A 21,846-nucleotide genomic window follows, 5' to 3' on the forward strand; every position below is an offset into this window, starting at 1 on the left:
TATTTCATTTATTTAACTCCTAATATAATTTACAAGGTAAAAAGAAAATGAAGAAAGTTACTTCTTGTGATTTTCACTTAAGAACTTTTTCTTCTTGAATTTGTTTAAAAATTCCTCTTTATTTATTTGCGTTCCAGCACTCTATTGCATACTTTAAAATTTGTTAAACTTTGGAGGGAATTTCTTTTTGAAAGTGCTATTTTTACCTTCTTTTTTTTTTTGAAAACAGCATAGGTCCTGGATATTGGTAACAAACGAATGTTGAAATAAAGGGTGTTTCAGTAGTAAAGAGATAATGTGTGCACTTGTTTTATTATTAAGAAGACGAAGAAACAAGATTAATTTATTCTGTTGAATACTTTTTGAACTTTTCTGGATTTTAAATTGCGAATTGGTATAATTCTTACTGAGTTTCGAACATTTAAACGCGATTTTATTGCACTCCTTCCAATTACATCTAGCTTTTTCATCAAAGCAGAATTATTTTCACATAGCTTCATTTCATAAGTTAAGGTAGGGACTGCCAATAACTTATAATTATAGGAAATAGAACTTGGGTGGGCAAACCGGATTCCAGATTAAATATAAGTTTAAACAACAGCTCTAAAGTTAAAGTTTTTTTATCAACATTTGTATAACTGAAAGAAGCAAAAATTAAATGTTCAGTATCCCATGTGAATCCCAGATAACTAAGTTTATTCTGAAGATTTTTTTAATTACTAGAAATCGTTATCGTATTGGTTTGTATTATTTACCTGATATAAAGAACTCAGTTTTTTTTGGCATTTATTGTAATAAAATTTAAATTACGGTAAGTATTGCATGTTTTTATCAGCTTTTTGAGACCAGAGAGAGTAGAGCTTAAAAGTATGATATCATCCACATATGCTACCACTCTAGTAAAGTTTCCGTATATAGATATGCCAACAATACCTCGATTTTTAATACTTTTAAGAAAATTTTTAGTGTAATTGTTATAGAGGTGAGGTAAAAGATTCGATCCTTGTCTCGCTCCTAGCTTTAGAAGAAAAGAGTTTGATTTACAACCTTGATATGAGACTGTTTCACTACTATTGTTATATAACGAAGATATAGTGTTAGCTATACAGAGTCGTAATTTGTTATCTAAATATAATTTATCAAATATTATATCCCAGTGACAGCTATCAAAAGCTTTTACTGCATCTAAAGGTACACAGAGGAATTGTTGCTGTTGTAATGTTTAATTGTTTCGCTAATAAGAAATTTAGGATGTAGTGTTGAACAGTTAGCATTGAATCCAATTTGTAGGGGTTGAGTATCTCTAATATCCGGACATATAATGAGCATTAGGTATTGTTGAACCTTTGTAAAAATTGGTTTAATGCTAATACCGCGATAGTTGCTCGGGCTGTCTAAAGATTTTTTGTACGATTTAACAAGGGTTATAATAAATGACGTCGACATTGATACTGGTGTCCATCCATAATTAATGGGGTAACTAGCAGTAGGCAACCCGTAATACGGGTTTTTAGTAAATAAATAATTAATAACAATTTAAATTTTATTTAATTTCTCTAATGAAATATAAATGTATTAATACTTTTTTAGTTGTGCATACTTTAATTTTTCTTGGCTTCTTAATTAAACAAAACTGTAAGCTTCATTAAAGATACAGTTTACCATTTATTCTGCAACGTTCGAACATTAAATGCGCAAATCACAACAAAATCGTTTTGTTAAAATATGACTTGAATTACATGCATCCATGCAAGTCTTATTTAGTAATTAAAAAAAGTAAAAAAAAAGTATTAGTAAATAAATTATTAAACAATTTAATTTTTATTTGTTTTCTTTAGCGAATTATAAATTTATTAATGTTTTTCTATTTCTGCTTACATTTATTTTTCTTGGCTTCAACTAAATTGTAAGATTAATTAAAGATACAGTTAGCCTTAATTAAACTTCATTAAAGATACAGAAAACAGTTAAGTTAAATTCGAACGTTCGAACATTATATGCGCAAACAACAACAAAATCGTTATGTTAACTTATGACTTGAATTATGCGCATAGATTATCTAAGTCTTATTTTAAAATTGCAGAAAATTGTTTATGTAAAATATCCGGATTAAATTTTCCGTTTTCTTTCTCTTAATTTTACTTTTAACTGAGCAGTTTTTAATTTTTGTTAAACTGTTCTTTATTTTTCTAAGAGTGATGAGTGACCCTGTAAACACATAACGTCTTAAAGACGTCTAAAAAACGTCTTTTAGACGTCTAGACGTCTAAAAGCCGTTTTTTAGACGTCTTTTAGACGTCGTGTTTTTACTGGGGAAGCTTGAAAAAAAAATATTCACAAAAATTATACCATAACTTGTATGTTATAGTCTGGACGCTACGTGTAACTTTTTCTTGGAAATGAAGTGGGCATTACAAAAACTAGTTAAATAGGTTAAGGTTGATATCTTGAATGAGAAAAACTTTACGTGCTTTTCTGAAAGTGCTTAAAGGGTCAAATTTGGGCCCTTATTTGGTACTGATGACGTCATACTGATATTTTTTTTTTTTAAATCAAACTAAAAAATACATATTTACGTCAAACGTTAGATAACCTCTTGAGAAAACCTTATAATAAATAAAAAAAACTTGAGAAAAACTTACGAGCGATTCTAAAAGTGATTAAAGGGTCAAATTTGAGCCCTTACTTGGTACTGATGACATCACGCTAATAATTTTTCCAAATTTCGTGAATAAAAAAAAGAATAACCAAAAAGAATTTCGTGAACAGATTTTTAAAAGGGAAAAATATTACAAGGGTCGAAGTTCCTTATTGATGACTTCATTTACATCAAGGATTAACACATTTTCGGTTTTTTGCATGCGTGTATGTGTGTGTGCGTATATATATATATATATATATATATATATATATATATATATATATATATATATATATATATATATATATCATAAATAAATATTAAATCAGTTTCAAAAAATCCTGAACTTGCATTGGAATCAGTCGAATAATATTCTGTTAAAGTGTCGTCCCAATCATTTGTGTTTTCACAAGACGAACAGTTGCACAAATCCGTACAAGTCAATCCATGCGATTGACAAAGACAAACCAGTGTTTCACATTTTGACTTTTTACACGCACAGGAAATTAACTGCAAAACGTCTTCTGGAGCAGGTGGAATGAGCATCCATTCAACCTCAAGTTGATCGCCAATTTCTCGCCATCCATATCCATTGGGTTTTGGAATATTGGGATTTGCCTCTAGTGATCGTTTGACAATTGCTGTTACATACGAAACTCTCTTGCAATGACACATTAGAGCATCCCTAGTAGGTGGAAGCTTTTGGGGTTCCGGAGCTTCTTTCTTGGCAATAAACTTGAGGTATCTTCCTTCGTTTGTATCACTGCATTTCAATCCATATAATTGGCATATAAACTTTTCTATTTGGTCGAAATGGGTTGCATCAAAGGTAAAGGAGTCCCCAACCTTGGAAAAAATTGACTTGTACTCTTCAGATTGTCTCATAAGTTTGAAGAATTTTGACTTGCCAATCCCGTACTTAAATGCACTTGTGTAATCACTCCCGCTAAATGCATGAAGAGCAGGAAGAGCTTTGCAACAATCAGTACCTAACTGTGAGGCAATCAGATTTATATCAAGAGTCCGCCTTTCAGAAGAAACGCCAATATCCACAAATAAGTGTATTTCAAGTTGGTTTTGGAAGTACAAAGCGTAAATAGCAATATCTGTGTCAACCGTGTGAATGCAAACGGTTTCGAAACCAATAGATGCATCGTGTTTAGAGCACAAGAATACTTATGTATCAGCCTCTTCTTGAGTTGTATGCAGTGATACAACTTCCTCGCTTGAAACCTTTATGTATAACATAATCTTATAAGATACGCTACAAAAACAGAAATAACTTATACCACGTATATAAATAAAACAAAGTAATAATTTTTATTACTTATATAATAATATTTCTGAGAGACCAAGATTCTCGGCTTTAGCTTTGGACTGGAGCAGAACTTCAAGCACTGTGCTCAAGTTTGGAGGCGATGAGTTAATAGCAGAAAGATAGCTAATAGTGTGGATATCTTCTGAGATCCTTTTAGGTGTAATTAGGTAGTTAAACCCAGTCCAGCTTGGGATATCACTAGAAAAATGATATAGTAAGGTCCAAAAGAAATCCAGCTTCTCTGAAACTACCAGTAACTTACTGTCTTTTGATAACGCGTTTGTTTGACGTAGGTGATCTGGTTCTTCTCGATTATGTATTACGTACAGAGGCAACTCTTTTTACGTACAGAGGCAGATCTTTCTCTTTTTCTTGAAATTATTTCGTTAACCTCGTTTTTGTGTACTTGACCAATATTTTGTAACTGAATGACAATACCATTTGTGACCTGCATAGAAGTATCATTTAAAGTTTCAGGATTAATGTTGTTGTTCTCCCAAACGAAGGTCACAAATTTTGAGGGCTGGAGAACAGATGGACAAAAACTTTTAAAAATTTGATTTTGCATTGCATTTTGTGCAAGAAATGTTTCTAAATAATTTACTTCTTATAAGAAATTCCATGTCCTAATTTACTTAGCCATTTCACTAGCTCTTTTGATCCAGTTTTTCGTTTGGTACTTAACCCTAATAACATGTGTTTAGAGCATCGATGATGGCCGTTTGTTACGCTATAAATAACATCTTCACAAAGAGAGTTTATTTTGACAATTCCACTTTTACTAATTCTAGCACAAAATAGAATTTTTGCAAAAAGTTGATGCAGAAGAGGTGGAATTTCAGTTTTAACTCTTAGTAATTCGTCTTCATTAGGAGACCATTTAAAGTATGTTTTTTTCATAGACAAAACCTCGCTGCGAATCTCTTTTGCGACATGATCGATAAGCTGTTCAATCGGTTTTGGATTATTCTTTTTTTCTAGATTCTCAATTGTTTTTAAAAAAACTTCAATGATTTTTCCCTTCTCAATAGTATCGTTATATAAGAAAGAATAGCCGAATTTTGGTGACCACAACTGAACAGACCCGCCGAATTCTGCAACTACAGCATCCTGTAAATCCTTCTACCTGGAATCTTTGTTCTATCTGTGCAGTTTTTCTTTGTAAACTTCAAATAGCTTACTTGTATGAATAATCTCTAAGTTGTCTAATACGTGTTCTTTCACATAGTCGAAGAGCAAACACATAATTGCATTTTCTATTGTAATAAAAGGAGTTTTTTGGGGTCTTGTATATTTAAGGTAACAAAACCGATGATAATATAACTCTAAGAAAATTATAGGTTGCCATTCTGTGCCTGATATACTAGCCATGAGTCGTGGGTTGTCAGCTTTACTTTCAGCGTTTTCTTTTAACACGTTTACTGCACTTTCCGTTACGCATTTTGTACGTGTTTCATATCCGTTCCTATCTTCATTAGTCTTTTTGCAATAGCAAATGCAACATTCTTCATCCGCAATAATTTTATCCTAAAACAAGGGAATTATTTTAACTTTGAAGTAGTATATAAAACAATAAAAAACGTGAAAACTGAGGGTAATATTATTTGCTTTGCAATTCCCACCCAAAGGTTTTTTAATTTACCTGATCTATCTCTTTTCCGAGCTGAGATTCTGCGCTTAGATGAGGATACATTATTCACGACTACATTCTCGTTAACTTTTTCTGCTCTCCTTTTCCGATGTTGTAGAATTTTTAATGTTTTTATATTTACATACTTATCGTAACATCTTTGATGGAACAAGAGAGTTGTTGGGCTCGTATCAGGTAGAATGTTTATGATTTTAAAGTCATTTCGAATTTGACTATATTAAAAAAAAATATTATTATTATCAAATCCATGCTATTTATTGTTTTTTCCGTACCATTGTTTTAGGCTTATATAAAGAAATAAATTGAGTTGGACATTTAGTTTGTGACTTACCAAGCATTCTTCTCTTTCGCAAGCGCATTTTCAGTAAAACCCCGCAGTTTTATTATTATGGGCAACTTCTCCTTGATGAAGTATGCAAGCGTTTTTAAATTCTTTTCTAGGAACTAGATTAAGATGCTGTGTTTTTTTGCTACCCGCCATTATTTACTTTAATATTAATAAATAAATAAAAATAAAACACGTTTTTTTAGTAAACAGTTTTTGAAAAGTAAACATTTTTTAACGTAAACAAATAACGGGAACAAATTTTCTTTTTTAGTTTCATTAAATTACAACTATTTCATTATTTTAATACAATATTAAAAAACAATTATAATAAAATTTGTTTTTAAAAAAGGTTTATGAAATTTTGATTAAATAATACTTAAATAATTATATTTAAAACATTTAATTTTACATATTATCAACCCCTTGTTTATAATTTGTGAAAACTCAATCAATGCTTTGCGGTATTCGATTTGTAAACAACATGGTGGATAATTTATACTTGAAATCCTTTTAATAAGTTGCATTTATTTTTGTCTCCAACTAAAGTTATAAGCAGTTTCCAAGTGGCACGTAAAAATTTTTAAACTTATTAAGTTACAAGGAACAAGTCTATATAAAAATTAAAATGTCCACTCAAAATGTTTAGTTTTCCTTTTCTTTTTACATGTAGCGACCAGACTATTAATATAACTTATTAATATAACTTGTCAACTTGTATGAAAAGAAATTCTTTTATTCAAGAATGCGATTGCTTTTACTCAACATTTTTGAAGTAATTGTTACGCTTTACGTGAATACAAATTTGAGCAAAATCGATAAATGTATTCAGATAAAGGTGAGCAATTAGTCTAAAAGCGCTGAGTAAAAAGAGTTGATTTTTTTATTCACCCAGCATGAGCTGAAAAGATTATAAAACAGATGTTAAAACCATATAAAACAGTTGTATAAAGTATATTTAAACTTGTGTTTACTTTTTTTTTAAACAAATTTAATTACATTATATGTAATTAAATATGTAACAAATATATATATCTATATACATATATATATATATATATATATATATATATATATATATATATATATATATATATATATATATATATATATATATATATATATATATATATATATATATATATATATATATATATATATATATATATATATAATAAAAACCCTTCATAAAACAATTTTTTCTTTAAAAACAATTGAAGACAATTGAAAACAATTGATTAACATTTAGTTCACTTTTCAAAATCAGTTATATCAGCCGCCATCTACAGGACCGAGGAGCCAAGCATAGCCTATTTTAAAGAAAACCATATTAAAATAATTAAAAATAGTTATTACCGATAGGGACTATGATTAAACACATTTAAAAATTTACGTGATTCCATATTAGCAGGAAGTTATAGAAAAGTAAGTTAGTAAAAAATAAAAAAGAACAAAATAGAAACCGGATTTTTAAAAACTACTTAACCCAGAGCATTTTGACAATGGTGTTCAGTTTTGAAACCAAAATCTTTTAATCAAAAGCCAACTCATTTAACTAATCTCATTCAAAAAGGAAAATAATTAATAACACAAAAGATAAAAAAAATTATTATGAGGTATAAAAATTGTATTGTAGTAATATTAAATGTTATCTTGGCTTTTAGTGAATGATTAAAAGCAGTTAGTGAAATTACCTGTAATCATTTTTAACGATAGACACCAACGGGAAGGTAAGCCAAGCTGTCTATCAACACAAAACATTACAACAGTAACATCACAACAATTACGCAAAGCATTAACAAATAGCTTAAGATGTTTGTAAGATCACATTACAGTAAATATTAACAGACATGTTTTCTCTATACATATAACTAAAAAAGGCTAGAAAACAGACATTAAATATACACCAGTAAGGGATTGTCCATAAATTATGCAAAGCAAAATATATTTAAAAAACAGAAGTAAGAGATATTAGGCTCTCTTTTTTTTAAACTTGAGTTTATGCCAAAAATTAGATAACGTTTTTGATAAATAAAATTTTGTTCTAATTGTCAGATTAGTATTTGTTTAGTTTAATTAATGCTATTTTTTTGACCTAACTTAAAATTTTCATATTACCAAGTGGTGTAGGTAATATGAGCACTTTTGCTACTTTTTTAAAACCTCTGTGTTTTTTATCATATAAATAGAGATCAGTGAATCATGAATAGAGATCCCTAAAAATTGATTATTCGGAAAAATTTTGGATCCAGCATAATTATATATGAAAATATTCCAATTTCCGCTTAAGATGCTCATCATAATCTACCCTACACTCACTGTAGGAGAGCAAAAGTTATTTACAAAAAATAAAATTATATATACATATATACACAAAAACTTTCGTGTCTACAAATAACATTTTTTTAATTGCAGACATGAAAGTTTTTAATTATCCCGCCGGACCTTCGACCTTCGCCGGACCTTCAACCCCTGCATGAGGGGTGTTGGCCTCCCCATCTAAATGATGGGTGGTCAGTCCCCCCCATACTAAACCCACTTCTGAAATGACCGATGGGTCAAAGGTCCGGGCTTCTTTTGCCGAAACACTTTATAATCTTTATACGTAAGTTCTAAAAATAAAAATAAAAATTGATATATTTTTTTAAACTGAATTTTAAAATTTTAATTTTAAATGATGGAGCAAAATTATAATTAAAAAAATGTATTTCTTATAATCAAGCAAATATTATAGCAATTGAGAACTTATAATTACCGTTTGGTGTTTTATCTAAAAAAAACATAAACTTAAATGTTCCTCTTGCTTGCTAAAAGATAAATAAAAACACGTACATTAGACATTTTAAATGAAATTTTACCTTTGCCATTTGACAATTCATCTAGATGGAAAAAAATTGTAAATATATGAACATTTAAATTTTTTTTACATAAGTGCATGTATATAAGTACATAACATAAGTAAACTTACATAAGAAAAATTAAAAAAAAAAGTTGAAAAGACTTTATAAAAATATTAATATTTTATAATAAATTACAAACTAAATTAAGAAAAGTATTCATAAATTACCAACTCGCATTTTAAGTAGAACTAAAAAAAAAAAAAAATAAACAAAATAAAAATTAAAAAAGAAACTTAATCAACAATATATATATATATATATATATATATATATATATATATATATATATATATATATATATATATATATATATATATATATATATACATAGGGGAGAGTTGCCGAAATTGGAACAGCTCCTTAATTGGAACACTTAGCTTTATTTAGAAACTGGAACTTATTCTACTTTCATGAATATTTTTTCTTGTAAAGAAAATAATTTTCTTTATTTTTTGAAACTTCTAGTATTTAAACTTAAAAACTGCACGTATGTGAATAAAATTACTTTTTTTTAAAGAAAAAAATTTTTGCGATCTAATTTTATCGTTGCATTTAAACGATTACAGAAGCTTAACGATATTGAGTTTGATGATAAAATTTTTAAAATTTTAAATTTTAAGGGTTTCAAGTCTATGTGATATTAAGAGCTTATATCGTAAGTTGTTACTTGTATGTAAATATTTTGCTACAACACCATGGTCCTATGTTGCCCAGAATGGAACTTCAAAAGTTGCCGTAATTGAAACGATGTCATCTCATAACACGCTACTTGACGTCCGAATTATCAGAAAATTTCATTAGTCCGACTGTATAATATTTTTTAAAGCGAATTTCTTTTATAGACATAGTATTATTGTTAGACATTTGTTGCTTTTTTGGAATTGGTATTTAGTCTTGCTTTAAAGTATGAAATGGTTTTTCACAAAACTTTTTTCATAGTCTAAAGTCTAGTCATAGTTTAAGGATATAAAGTTGATTGTAAACATCGTATACTTTAATTAACAAATCATTTTATCTTTTAGTAAAAAATAAAATGTAAAAGTTTTACAAAAGTTATACATTTCTATTTAACGGATAAACTTGTAAGACAACATAAAGTATATACCCAGCATAAGTTTTTTACTGTATATAGAAGTTAATATATAAAGTTGCAAACTTTTTATAGTTTATATAGATTTTGATTTATATAGTTAATGATTAACTAAACAAAAATGATGAAAAATAATGATTATATAATGAGTATATAATTAACTTAATCATATATGAATAACAAATAAATGTATGAAAAAATAAGCCTGTAATAAGATTATAAAACTCTCCTTATGTATCTTCATAGTAATTTGCTTTTATTTTAGATGCAAACACCACGAAAATATGGAAAATGGAAAGTAGAAAACTTGAAAAAGGCTGTTGAAGCAATAAAACAAGGAGAAATCAGCTTAAATGAAGCCGCCTATGAATTTTGTATTCCAAAAGCAACTTTGTCAAGGCATATAAATGAAAAAAACAAAGTTGCTGTTGCAAATGTGAAATTTCATGGTCGACTTACTACCTTACCTAATGAAATTGAAACAGAACTAGCTGATCACTGTTTATTATTAGAATCGATGTACTTTGGATTAAGGATTGATGATCTTCGTTGTCTAGCATTTGATATTGCGGAAGCTAACAACATCACACATAATTTTAACAAACAAACACGAATGGCAGGAAAAAAGTGGTATTATGCATTTATGCAAAGGCACCCACAACTATCGCTTCGTGGGCCTGAATCAACATCAACTGCGCGTGCACAAGGTTTTAATAAAGAGCGAGTGCAATCTTTCTTTAATTTACTATCAAAGTTATACATGGAAGAAAAGTTAACTCCAGACAGACTTTATAATATGGATGAAACTAGTTTATCAACAGTACAAGATGGTCAGATAAAAATTATTAGTGCAAGGGGCAAAAAACGAGTTGGAATTATGACTAGTAGTGAACGAGGAAATTCAGTAACAGCTGTAGTTTGTGTATCTGCAGCAGGATTTTATGTTCCATCAATGTTAATATATAAACGCAAAAGAATGAAGCCAGAAATAACAAATGGTGCACCTCCAGAAACTGTATTTAGTACTCAAGAGAAAGGATGGATGTCAAATGAAGGTTTTTTAGATTGGCTCAATCATTTCATTAAAGTTGTTAAACCTTTAAAACAATCAAAAGTTTTGTTGATACTTGATGGTCATGTTACACATTCAAAAAATTTGGCAGCGATATATCTAGCACGAAATGCTGGAGTGCGTATGGTATCACTACCTCCCCATACTACACACAGACTGCAACCATTAGACGTTGCGTTCTTTGGACCACTTGGTACATACTATGATGAAGCTATGCGAAAATGGATGCGGTCACATATATCACAACCAGTAACAACTTGGCAAGTTGCAGAATTATTTGGTGACGCATATAGTCAGACAGCATCATTGAGAATTGCTATGAAAGGATTTCAGGCTAGTGGGTTGTGGCCTTTGGACATAAATGTATTCACTGATTCTGATTTAACAGCCTCTTCATTTACTGATGTTGGTCCTTCAAACAATCTTCAGTCATCTGAAAGTATAGATGGGATGACAAAACTATCTACAGATAAATCAAGTGAAAAAAAATTAAAATGTCATGTTTCAGTTTCAACTTTGTCTCTTTTGCCAGTGGTTTCACTTGAAGTAAAAAACAAAAAAAGAAGATCACGAACAACTCAAGCGGCTGATCTTACAAGCTCCCCATATAGACGTGCTCTAGAAATTACACCAAGAAATCAAAAGCACCCACTAAATCAAATAGCTTCCAAACAAATTAAAAAATCTACAAAAAAAAAGCTCACACTAAATCCAATAACTGCCAAACTATTGCAAAAACCACAGGAAAGCAAAGTAGCACTTGACTCAATCACCATGGACCAAATGAAATTGAGCACATCAAATAAAATCACCATCGCCACCACAGCACACCACATATCACCACTACCATCCCAAGTGCAGATGCTGCAAGAAAAAAAGACTTATGAATTGCGAAAAAAGGATTAAATATTTGTTGTAATTTTTATTTGTTATTATATCTTTTAAATATCTTTTATTAAAAAGCTAATCAATTAATTTTTCCTTTGAGCCATAAGTTTTATAGCTGTAATTTATTCAAATATTAGAACTGTGCTAATTAAAGAATATATATGTTCCATTCAAGGAGACCAGTTGCCTTTATTGGAACAAAATGGTGCCTTGAAAAATCAAAGTTTATATCCAATATGGGTGGGATCAATAGAGTCGAATCATTAATAAAAGCATAGTAGGGTTGTATATCTATATTATTTAATTCATAAATGTTTTCATAGTTAAGCCATCTTTGGTTAATAAATATTTTTTCCTAAAGTGTTCCAATTAAGGCAACTCTCCCCTATATATATATATATATATATATATATATATATATATATATATATATATATATATATATATATATATATATATATATATATATATATATATATATATATATATATTAGTATAAACACTTATCTAATTTTTTCTTACTTCTACACAGTGTTTTACCATTAGTAGGTTCATCAGGAAGAATTCTTTCTGATGAACCTACTGATGGTGAAACACTGTGTAGAAGAAAGAAAAAATTATATAAGTGTTTTACCAATTTGTTGCTCTGTTCTTTAGGAACATTGACACACTAACATAACTTATATATACAATATATTGTTGCTCACCAAGCTGTTGCTTCAGATCTAAAATAGAAAAAACATTTTTAATTTAATTTAAAAAAAAAAGTGAAAAAGAAAATCTAGATAATAAAATCAAACTTACTTATTACTTCATTGCTATCTAATAAAATTAGGACGCTATTATAATGTTTTGAAAGTGTTTTACCTATGTGAAAAAACTACCAAAAGAAAATTATTCAGATACCGGATAATGAGGTCGATGAAGCTAAATGAAAATGACATTTATTGCTTGTTTTTTTATTAGATAAAAAAAAGAAAAGTAACAAACCCCAAAATGACAAAAATTATTAAAGTACATTATATAAACATAGAACAAATGTAGTGATAGTGGATTTAATCCAAAAATAGAAAGAACCTTTGGAAAAAAGCTTACTGCTTTTAAATCTATAAAAATTTCCAACTTACATTTTTTTATCTACATTTATCTATAATAAAATATGAATTAATGAGTTACCATTATTTGAAGTTGATCCAGAAGCAACTATATAAATTATCAAATAAAAAGTTTATTTATATAATCTTGACGATAATGTTGAAATAAACAATATTTATTGCTTGAAAAGTTAAGTACCAAATGTAATTCAAGTACATTAAAATAAATGTACTAAGTTACCTGTTGTGGTTGGTGTAACTGAAGTTATAACTAAATAAAAAAATATTAAATAAAAAAGCTTTTTTATCTATCTTAACTATTTTATCCTGATGATTATGTTTAAATAAACAATATTTATTGATTCTTTTTAAAATAAAATAAAAGACATTACTATTTGCACCAACTGATGATGCTACCACACCTAAATAACAAAATTTATTAAAATATATAAAACATATTCAATGATTTAAAAGAATATTTAAAAGAAGCTTTTAAATCTACAAAATCTAAGTCCTTACTGAGTTTTATCTGTCTGTCTAAAAATAAAAATTGAGATAAAATTATATACAATAAAATTGCTAATGCTACATTCGTACTCAAATAAAATCTAAATGATAAAACTTACTTAAGTCGCTGTCAGCTTGCCTGTCTAAAAAAAATTTTTATTCTTATTAATTCTAATCTATAATCTATAAATAAACTACTCTATACTATATAAATTAATATAAACTATAAATAAACTAATATAACTATGTTACTAATATAAACTATAAATAAAATACTATACACTATATACTTACTAAAAAGGCCATCAGCTCCTTCTAACTGCTCTAAAAAATGAAACAATACTTGCTTAAAATAATCTACAAAGACTGAAGACAAAACTGAAACACTTTACTAAAAAAGAAACATTGTACTAAAGAAAAAATTTTTTACCAGTCATTTTAGTTTTAACTTCTTCTAAAAAAAAAAGCGAAAAATAAAAACAACGAACAACAAACAAATTTTAGTTTTTAAACAATGAACAACATTAATTCCACTTGAAACTAAAAATTTATCAGCTCTAATTGGCTGGAAGACCTTGCTTGAAAGACCGCGTGGAGTAAAGAAACGCTTTTAGAAAAGCCTAGAAAGTTTTTTATTAAAAAACAAAGTGAAACGACACTAACACTATTAAATTACAATATTCATATTTAGAAGATTAGATAAATTACAGTATTCATATTTAGATAGTACTAAAAAAACTATTTTATCAGACATTTTATTTCTAACTTCTTCTAAAAAATGAAAACAGGCTATAAAAAGTAGGAAAATAAAAACAACCAACAACAAACAAACGATTATTTAAATTTTTTTTTTAAACAATGAACAACATCAATTCTTCTTGAGAATAAAAGTACATCAGTTCTAATTCGCTAGCTGACCTTACTCGAAAGACCCATGGAAAATATAACCGCGCATTAAAAATTAAGAAATAGTGAATTTTACAGAATACAGAACCGTAAGCAACAATACGAATAATAGGCGAAACTATGCGTAACTATGCGCACTAATAATAATAATATTCATTAGAGTATTAATATTTAAATTAAAAAATTTGATGAGCCATTTTGTTAAGGTTATTACAATTTGTGCATTTCAAATGTTTTGCTTAGATACCGAAAGAGTCAGGAGATTTTTTTAATTTTTGATTCGAAATAGCCCTAATTATATTTTCTTCCGTAATAAATGTATATAATATAAAAAAACATCAGAAGTGTTTTGTTTCGTATTTTATAAAAATAAAAATATTAAAAAAAAAAAGACGCCACTGGAAAGATACGAACCATGGCGCTTTTTTTAGAAACTCTGCAAGGTAACCACTCGAAAGTTTGAAAACTTTATAAGAAATAAATAACTTTATAAAACGGGAACAAAAACTATATATCAAGTTAAGAAAATGTTACCGCTATGTAATTCACAGGTAAATAGATAATAGCCTTCTGATCACTTTTGATTACTTTTGCTTTCAAATAAATGTGCTACAACCTACAACCTTTTCGCGCCTTTACCCTGCAATGGCTGCAAAGAGTTCCATATCAAACACGCACGAAGGAGCACTACTTACAGCACTATTATTAGATTCAGCAATAATAAAAAGATATATATCTAAATCTATATCAATATCTACTATATCTATACCGATATACATCATATATACATATATATATATATATATATATATATATATATATATATATATATATATATATATATATAATATATATATATATATATATATATATATATATATATATATATATATATATATATATATATATATATATATATATATATATATATATATATATATATATATATATATTATGGCTGTGTATTTTACAAACATTTTTAAGATGATTGAGAACTCAATCTTCTTAAAAAACAGAGCAATAAATAAAAACACTTTCCTTCTTTATTTATTTTTTAACAAATTGTTTCTTCGTCAGTTAGTTCATCAGGAAGGAATAATGTTTTTTCAATTCGCGCTCGGTTAAGCCAATATATTATTTATTAGGATTATTTTGTAAAAAAACAATGCGCTTGTAAATAATACTTTTTGATAAGCGTTTGCTATTTAAAAGTTAGTAAACTTTTTGTTTTTAATCACAATTTTCAGTATTTTTTTTCTTTAAGAAATTCATTTTTATCATCCAATGCAAATTTGCGGCCTCTTTATAATTCTTTTAATATTTTTTGTACAATTATATCTTACTTAAATAGTGCTTCCGTTAAAATTTTTGTGCAATTTGATAGAAATTAAAAATTTAAAACAAAAACTTAAACTAAAACAACTAAAAAAAAAAAATAATAGTTTTGGTCATTTTTTTTTTTTTTTTTTGAGGTGCTTTATTACATTTTAAGCAAAATTTTGGTAAAAAATATAACGTTTTCAGAATAAGTAAATAAAAAATTTGCAATAATAGATCGATAAAAAATAAAAGGAAGCGGGGACTCATAGAAGACCGTTAGGTCTTGTCGTCGAGAACGGTTAACATAAAGATAATAATTTCTTTTTATATTGGTAAAAGATAAAATTTTTCAAAAAAACTTGAGAAAAATTTTCAAAACTATTTTGTTCCATAAAAATGGTCCTCAAAAAGCAATGGAAAACTTGCTTTAATTTGTTTGAAAATATGGCTGCTTAACGATAGTAACAATGCATAAAATGCATTTTTTTTTTAACTTTTGTCAAATACAAGTTATGAAAAGAAACTGGGGAAGAATCGATTTTACATAAAAACACAAAACAAAGAACTATAAGTTGATATATATTTAGTGCATTCATTTTTCCTACGCTCTGCAAGGGTAAAACATTAACTAAATTTTTTTTAACTGAACATATATCTATATTGAAGACATAAAAATAAGTCCTTTTTAAAAAAATTATAAAAAACAAAAGGCCTATCTGAATTTATTTTTATTCTAAAGAATTCTTTTGATAAATATATTTTAAAAAATTTTCAAACATTCTATATCAAATAAAAAAATAAAGTTATATTTAATGTTAAATATGGTGGTAAGATTTAAGTTTTTTATGCTTTTCGCAAGTTACCTGTAGTTGTTATTTTTAATATTATTATTAATTTGTTGCATAAGTTACTAAGCAAACAATTGAGTTAGAATACTAAATCCCACTTTATTAGCACTGAACTATTTACAAACTATCATACATTTAAAATTTATCTTTTGATGACGTTTGCCATTAAATTATTTTTTTTTGTGAGAGATTTCAAACGTTTTGTAAAAAATTTTAAACGTTTCAAATGCGGTTTAGTAGACAGTTATGCCATTGACGACAACTTTTACAAGTTTTTTGGGATATTAATGCATGACCTCTAGTGCTTTTTTGAAACTTAGCAATTTTTAATTTTTATTAATATTTGTTCCTTTGAAAAATGTAAAGATTACAGTTAAATCGATTCTAACGCGTCTTATTTCGAGAGTTGTTAAATGAAATAATTTTAATCTCGAACTGTATTAATGTCCATAAACGTGTGCAGCGGTGCTAAATCTTTTTGAGTATTTCTAAATATTTTTTCAAATATGGTGACCATACTAGTATATCATTTTTCAAGTGACGTCTTACTATAGCTATGTACGATGTTCTGCGCATAATTCAATTTATTTTACCAAATGCATGTTTAATGAATATCAATATCGCAATAAAAAATTGCATGCAAAAAGCAAAAAAATCTTGAGAATTAAAAGTATTGCGTTATGTATTAAAAAAATAATAATAATAACAAGGTGTGTTTAGACATATTAGACTTTTAAAGTTGGTTAATATGCTTAAAAAACGTTAGGCGGTAGACGTAGGAAAAAGTTTTTTTGAGTGTTAAATAAAAATAGTAAATGGCTTTATTATTTTAATAAAAGAAATTTAGTTTTCAGTTTTTATTGAAAGGGCGTTATATAAGTAATTACAAATATATTTGACAATAGAAAAAACACCACCAATATTAACAACAAATAATAATAATAAAAAATATACAATAAACATAAATACATATTTTAAAAGATAAGGTTTAAATGTGATTTTAAATGTAAAATATGTTTTATATTTATTTAGTTTTTACGATTCTCAAATATTTTGTTTCAGAACACCCCTAATAAAATAATATATGCTATAAGTAATAAAACCTCAAGAATTTGATGGTAATTAGAGATGGTAATAGTAGAATAGAATAGGGCCTTCCCAAAGAGTTCTTGATAAGGGGTAGGGGAAGGGGTTGACGTGTCTGTTCTTTGCCATTTAAGGCTTAGAAAAAAGATTTGCTAACTAAGATATTAGCAAAAAAAAAAGATCCTTGATGGCTATTATTTTCCTACTCCAATGTCCAAATTTTCCTACTAATTTTTAAATAAAATTTTCGTTGAGAAAGGAAGGGGGGTGAGACACCTCCGACGCGTCTCTTCGGGACGGCCCTTATGATAATGATGACAATGATGATGGTAATGATGAAGATAATGTTTACTGATGAATGTGCTAAAAGAAATGTCAATTTTAATAAAATCAAAGTAAAAATTAAATTTTCTCGTGAATTTATGTTTAGATTCATGAAGAAAATTGCGAATGTTTACCTCTTTGTTGTGTAAATCAATGTGGCATGAAAATTATGCGTAAAGAGGTTTGATTTAAAATTGAAATAGCTGTTTTATATTCAAAGTGTCCTTTTTTTACCGAAGTGAACACTTGACTCGTTAAAAACGTCTAAACAACGTCTTTTTACTTCTAGACATGTTTAACACGTCTTTAACACGTCTTTTAAACGTCATGTGTTTACTGAACATTTAATTTACTTGGGTAAAAACTTTATCTTTGAAACTTTTAATAGATGTCTTCTCATATTACTGATAGTTGCGCTAATACAATTATTCCATGTCAATATTTAAATATTGGATGCAAGTTTAAGGTAAGAAAATAAGTTTTGAAAATTTAAAGTTTTTATAATTTGAAAATTAAAATTGTATAAAATTCCTAAATAATAACAATCGAGAAATCAGGTATATATCATCATATATCATAAGTATATCAATCAGTTATATATTATCTATATATATTGATCCATAACCACAACATTTCTTAAAAAAATCAAAGTGTTCAATAAGTGAAGTTTTTCATTAAAAATGAAAAAAAATTTCACTTTTTCTAAAGGATTAGCAGGTCAAAGACAAAGTGAACACAAACAGCGCTTCCTTGCTTAAAAAAATTAACTATCAAAAAAGATTGCTTTTCAAAGCAAAAATACTTGGATATTATATACATGGACATGGTCTATCACTAAAAAAATCAATAACCTTCACTTATAACTTCCATTTTGATTTAGTAAGTTTTAATACGATTCGATAACTAGAGACATTAAAATATCGTCAATAAATATTATATTATTATGTTAAGCTTATTATTTAGAAAATACACACATGAAAACAAACATTTAGAAAATACACAGTACACAGTTTTCTTTATATCCATTTTATTTTTTATACAACAAAAACAAATTGAAAAATTTCCGACTTTTTATTTCAGCTTGATGTCTGGCGGTAATAGATTTTGCAGTTCAGGTCTGAAAAATTTCTGTTAAGACTTTTTATTGGTGATTTTTTATTTTGACAACCACAAAATTTTAAACCAGGTTTGTTTTATTTCAACAACAAAAAGAAAGTCTCAGTAACGAGGCGTTTTTTATTACTGTTGGCAGATACAACATTTTATCTGCAATTATTCATACAGCTCACTACCATTTATTACTGCTTGGTCTCCGTATGCTAGCAATTATACTTTGTCTCAAAATATTTGTTTTGTGATAATAAACATCAATTTATTAAATAACATCATTATGTGCGGCCTTGGCGCAGTGGTTTGAGTTCAGTTTCTTTTCATAACCAGTGTAGAAAGTACGTCATGAAGTGGAACTATTGAAGTTCTTGAATAGATAGTGGAGAAAAAAATCGTTAAAATGTAGTTGACATACTGCCCATTCTACTGCTTTTTGCTAATCTTCGGTTCGAGATAACTGTAAACTCCATTATTTAAAACAGTTTTATCAGTTCTATGACAGTTTTATCACAGTTTTATCACCACAAAACAAAAACGTGGTTTTAACCTACGGGCAAAGGCTTCAGCAAAGGGTAGACATTTTTTCAGAAATTGATTTATCATAATTCCTCTACAAATGCTCTTTGATAGTATTTATCAACCTTCTTTCCTGTTGAAAATATTTTGTCACGTTGTCCTTTAAAGGAAAGACTTGATATATAATTATTATTAATTTTCGAACTCTCAAGTTTAAGCTCTTCCATGGTTCGATACCTCTCCCTAGCAAATTTGTTATTATCAATCTCTAAAGATGTATTCAATTCAGTGAATTAGCTTACGTTAAGCATAACAGTGGCTTGAAGCAATACTCAAAATCTTTCGGTTATTGATGCCTTTGTAAGTTTTTTTGCATTTGCAAAAGAATGAAGTCGACTATCAGTGATTATGTTTTTACTCACTAGGTTTAATTTTCTCATCCTCAATAATATTTTAAAAAAAGCTGATGTTGATAAAGATACCACCAGTGTGCAATAAACTAAACGCAGTAGATTTTAGAACTAATAAAGGAATTATTTTCTATTTTTTCAGCACGGACATAGAAAATTATGGTTTTTTGCAAATCGAGAGATCCAATGCACGTTCGGCGATTGTTTTCTAATCAAAGAAATGTCTGTTCTTAATTGTTTTCTTTGGGCATTGTAAACTATTTATGTTTTTATTTACCTATATTTTGACTTTCAACTTTATCTAATATATTATTTATGCATATATAAATTAGGCAACAATAGTTTGTCCAAACATATGAGCCATCATTGTGTAGCGAAAAAAGTCAATAATCTCACCGCATTTGAAAATACATTCTTCATACGCATTATATACTATACCGCATTTGAAAATACATTCTTCATATCAAGTCTGGAAATGAAAATACATTTCATAAAAAATTCATAAAAAGTCTGGAAAACATTCTTTTATTTTAAAACTTAATATCCTTATAGTTCTTTTGGTATAAATGAGTTTTGAAAAAATATAAATCAAGACCATAAGAATTTGAAATAAAAGCATCTGAATATATCACGTGCTGCTTTACACAAATAAATGGTGATGATGACACAAACAAAATGTGGAAAAAAGTCCTTTATTTTTATAGCGTTTAATAATATTTATTTCGTTAGAAGCATCCTAGCCAAATGTATTGGTGATTTAAAAATCGGGCAGTATAATGTAGTAATAATAAAGCAATCAAAAGTTATACATTTCCTTGGTGTTTTCATTGGTGAAAATCTTAAAAGTAAAAGTCATATCGATACTTTATGCCACAAAGTTTTAAAAAATATTGAAGTATTGTAACAAGTAAGAATTTTTCTAAATAGACATGCATTAATTCAACTTTTTTTACTCGCTTATTCAACGTAATGTAAGCTATGCAGATATTGCACGAGGTAGTACTAAAAATAAAAAAATTAGACCAACAGAAGCATCTAGCACCATTAATAAACTTTAAAGACCGTTAAACTTATCCCAGACCTCTTTTATTGGAAATGAATGTTCTTAATATATATCTACTAAATATTTTTAATATCTTTTGCTTTATGTACACTGTAAAATAAATTGTATGCCTATATCCTTTTCAAACTTATACGCAATGAAACCAAATAAAATTTGACCTAAGAAATTACGATCTTGTTCATAAACATAATTTGCATATAAATTTTGGAAGATCTCTTACAACATATCACGGAGCTTTTCTTCGGAACCTAATAGTTTTAAAAAATTTTAATTTTTCTCGAAGTTGGAATTTTCATTTATTTAAAAATAAATTTAAAAAAGTTATTTTCTAAATTGATAATGTATTCAAGTTCATTTGAGCTTGATCCTTATTTCGATCCGTATTGTGTGATTCCTTAACGTAATATTAGAATTATTAGGTTGTTTATATAATAATTAGGGCTGTCTCGGGTATATTTTATTCTGCATCCGTTTTTCGGCTGGATAATAACTTCATCCGGTTTTTTATGTACCGGATATTTCATGTTAATATCATTTGAAAATTGAAAGAAACCTAGAAATGTTTTATTTTTAAATAATCTAATGTTAATGGTTTCTTTATAACATTGTTATTATTAAGGCAAAGTGGGCCACAACGGGCCCCAAAGGTGAGATAGGCCCCTATCAAATCTCTTACTTGGACATAGATTATTACAAATTTGGCTTTAGAATATTGTTCGGCTGACAATAAAAATTTAAGTGAACCATCTAAAAAATAGTTTTTTTATTGTTAATTTT

The 21,846-nt window shown here is 27.6% G+C and overlaps 2 protein-coding genes across 2 annotated transcripts in view; both read left to right on the top strand.

Moving 5' to 3' along the window:
• The window catches only part of LOC136083960 (TNF receptor-associated factor family protein DDB_G0290883-like), a 135,887-nt gene that overhangs the window by 64,964 nt on the left and 49,077 nt on the right, over positions 1-21,846 (top strand). Inside the window, exons 2-3 of the mRNA XM_065803918.1 lie at positions 18,077-18,151; positions 18,359-18,436. Coding sequence (XP_065659990.1) covers positions 18,131-18,151; positions 18,359-18,436 — 99 coding nt within the window. The 5' untranslated portion in view covers positions 18,077-18,130. The remainder of the gene's footprint in view (positions 1-18,076; positions 18,152-18,358; positions 18,437-21,846) is intronic.
• On the top strand, positions 9,438-12,030 carry LOC136083959 (uncharacterized). The gene is made up of 2 exons (XM_065803917.1): positions 9,438-9,739; positions 10,191-12,030. The coding sequence occupies exon 2, from the start codon at positions 10,191-10,193 to the stop codon at positions 11,901-11,903; it is 1,713 nt and encodes a 570-aa protein (XP_065659989.1). The 5' UTR covers positions 9,438-9,739; the 3' UTR covers positions 11,904-12,030.

Source organism: Hydra vulgaris, chromosome 08 (assembly GCF_038396675.1).
Source record: "Hydra vulgaris chromosome 08, alternate assembly HydraT2T_AEP".
Taxonomy (NCBI): domain Eukaryota; kingdom Metazoa; phylum Cnidaria; class Hydrozoa; order Anthoathecata; family Hydridae; genus Hydra; species Hydra vulgaris.

Coding starts and splice junctions, on each gene's coding strand:
- LOC136083959 (XM_065803917.1), top strand. CDS start 10,191: ATGCAAACACCACGAAAATATGGAAAATGGAAAGTAGAAAACTTGAAA.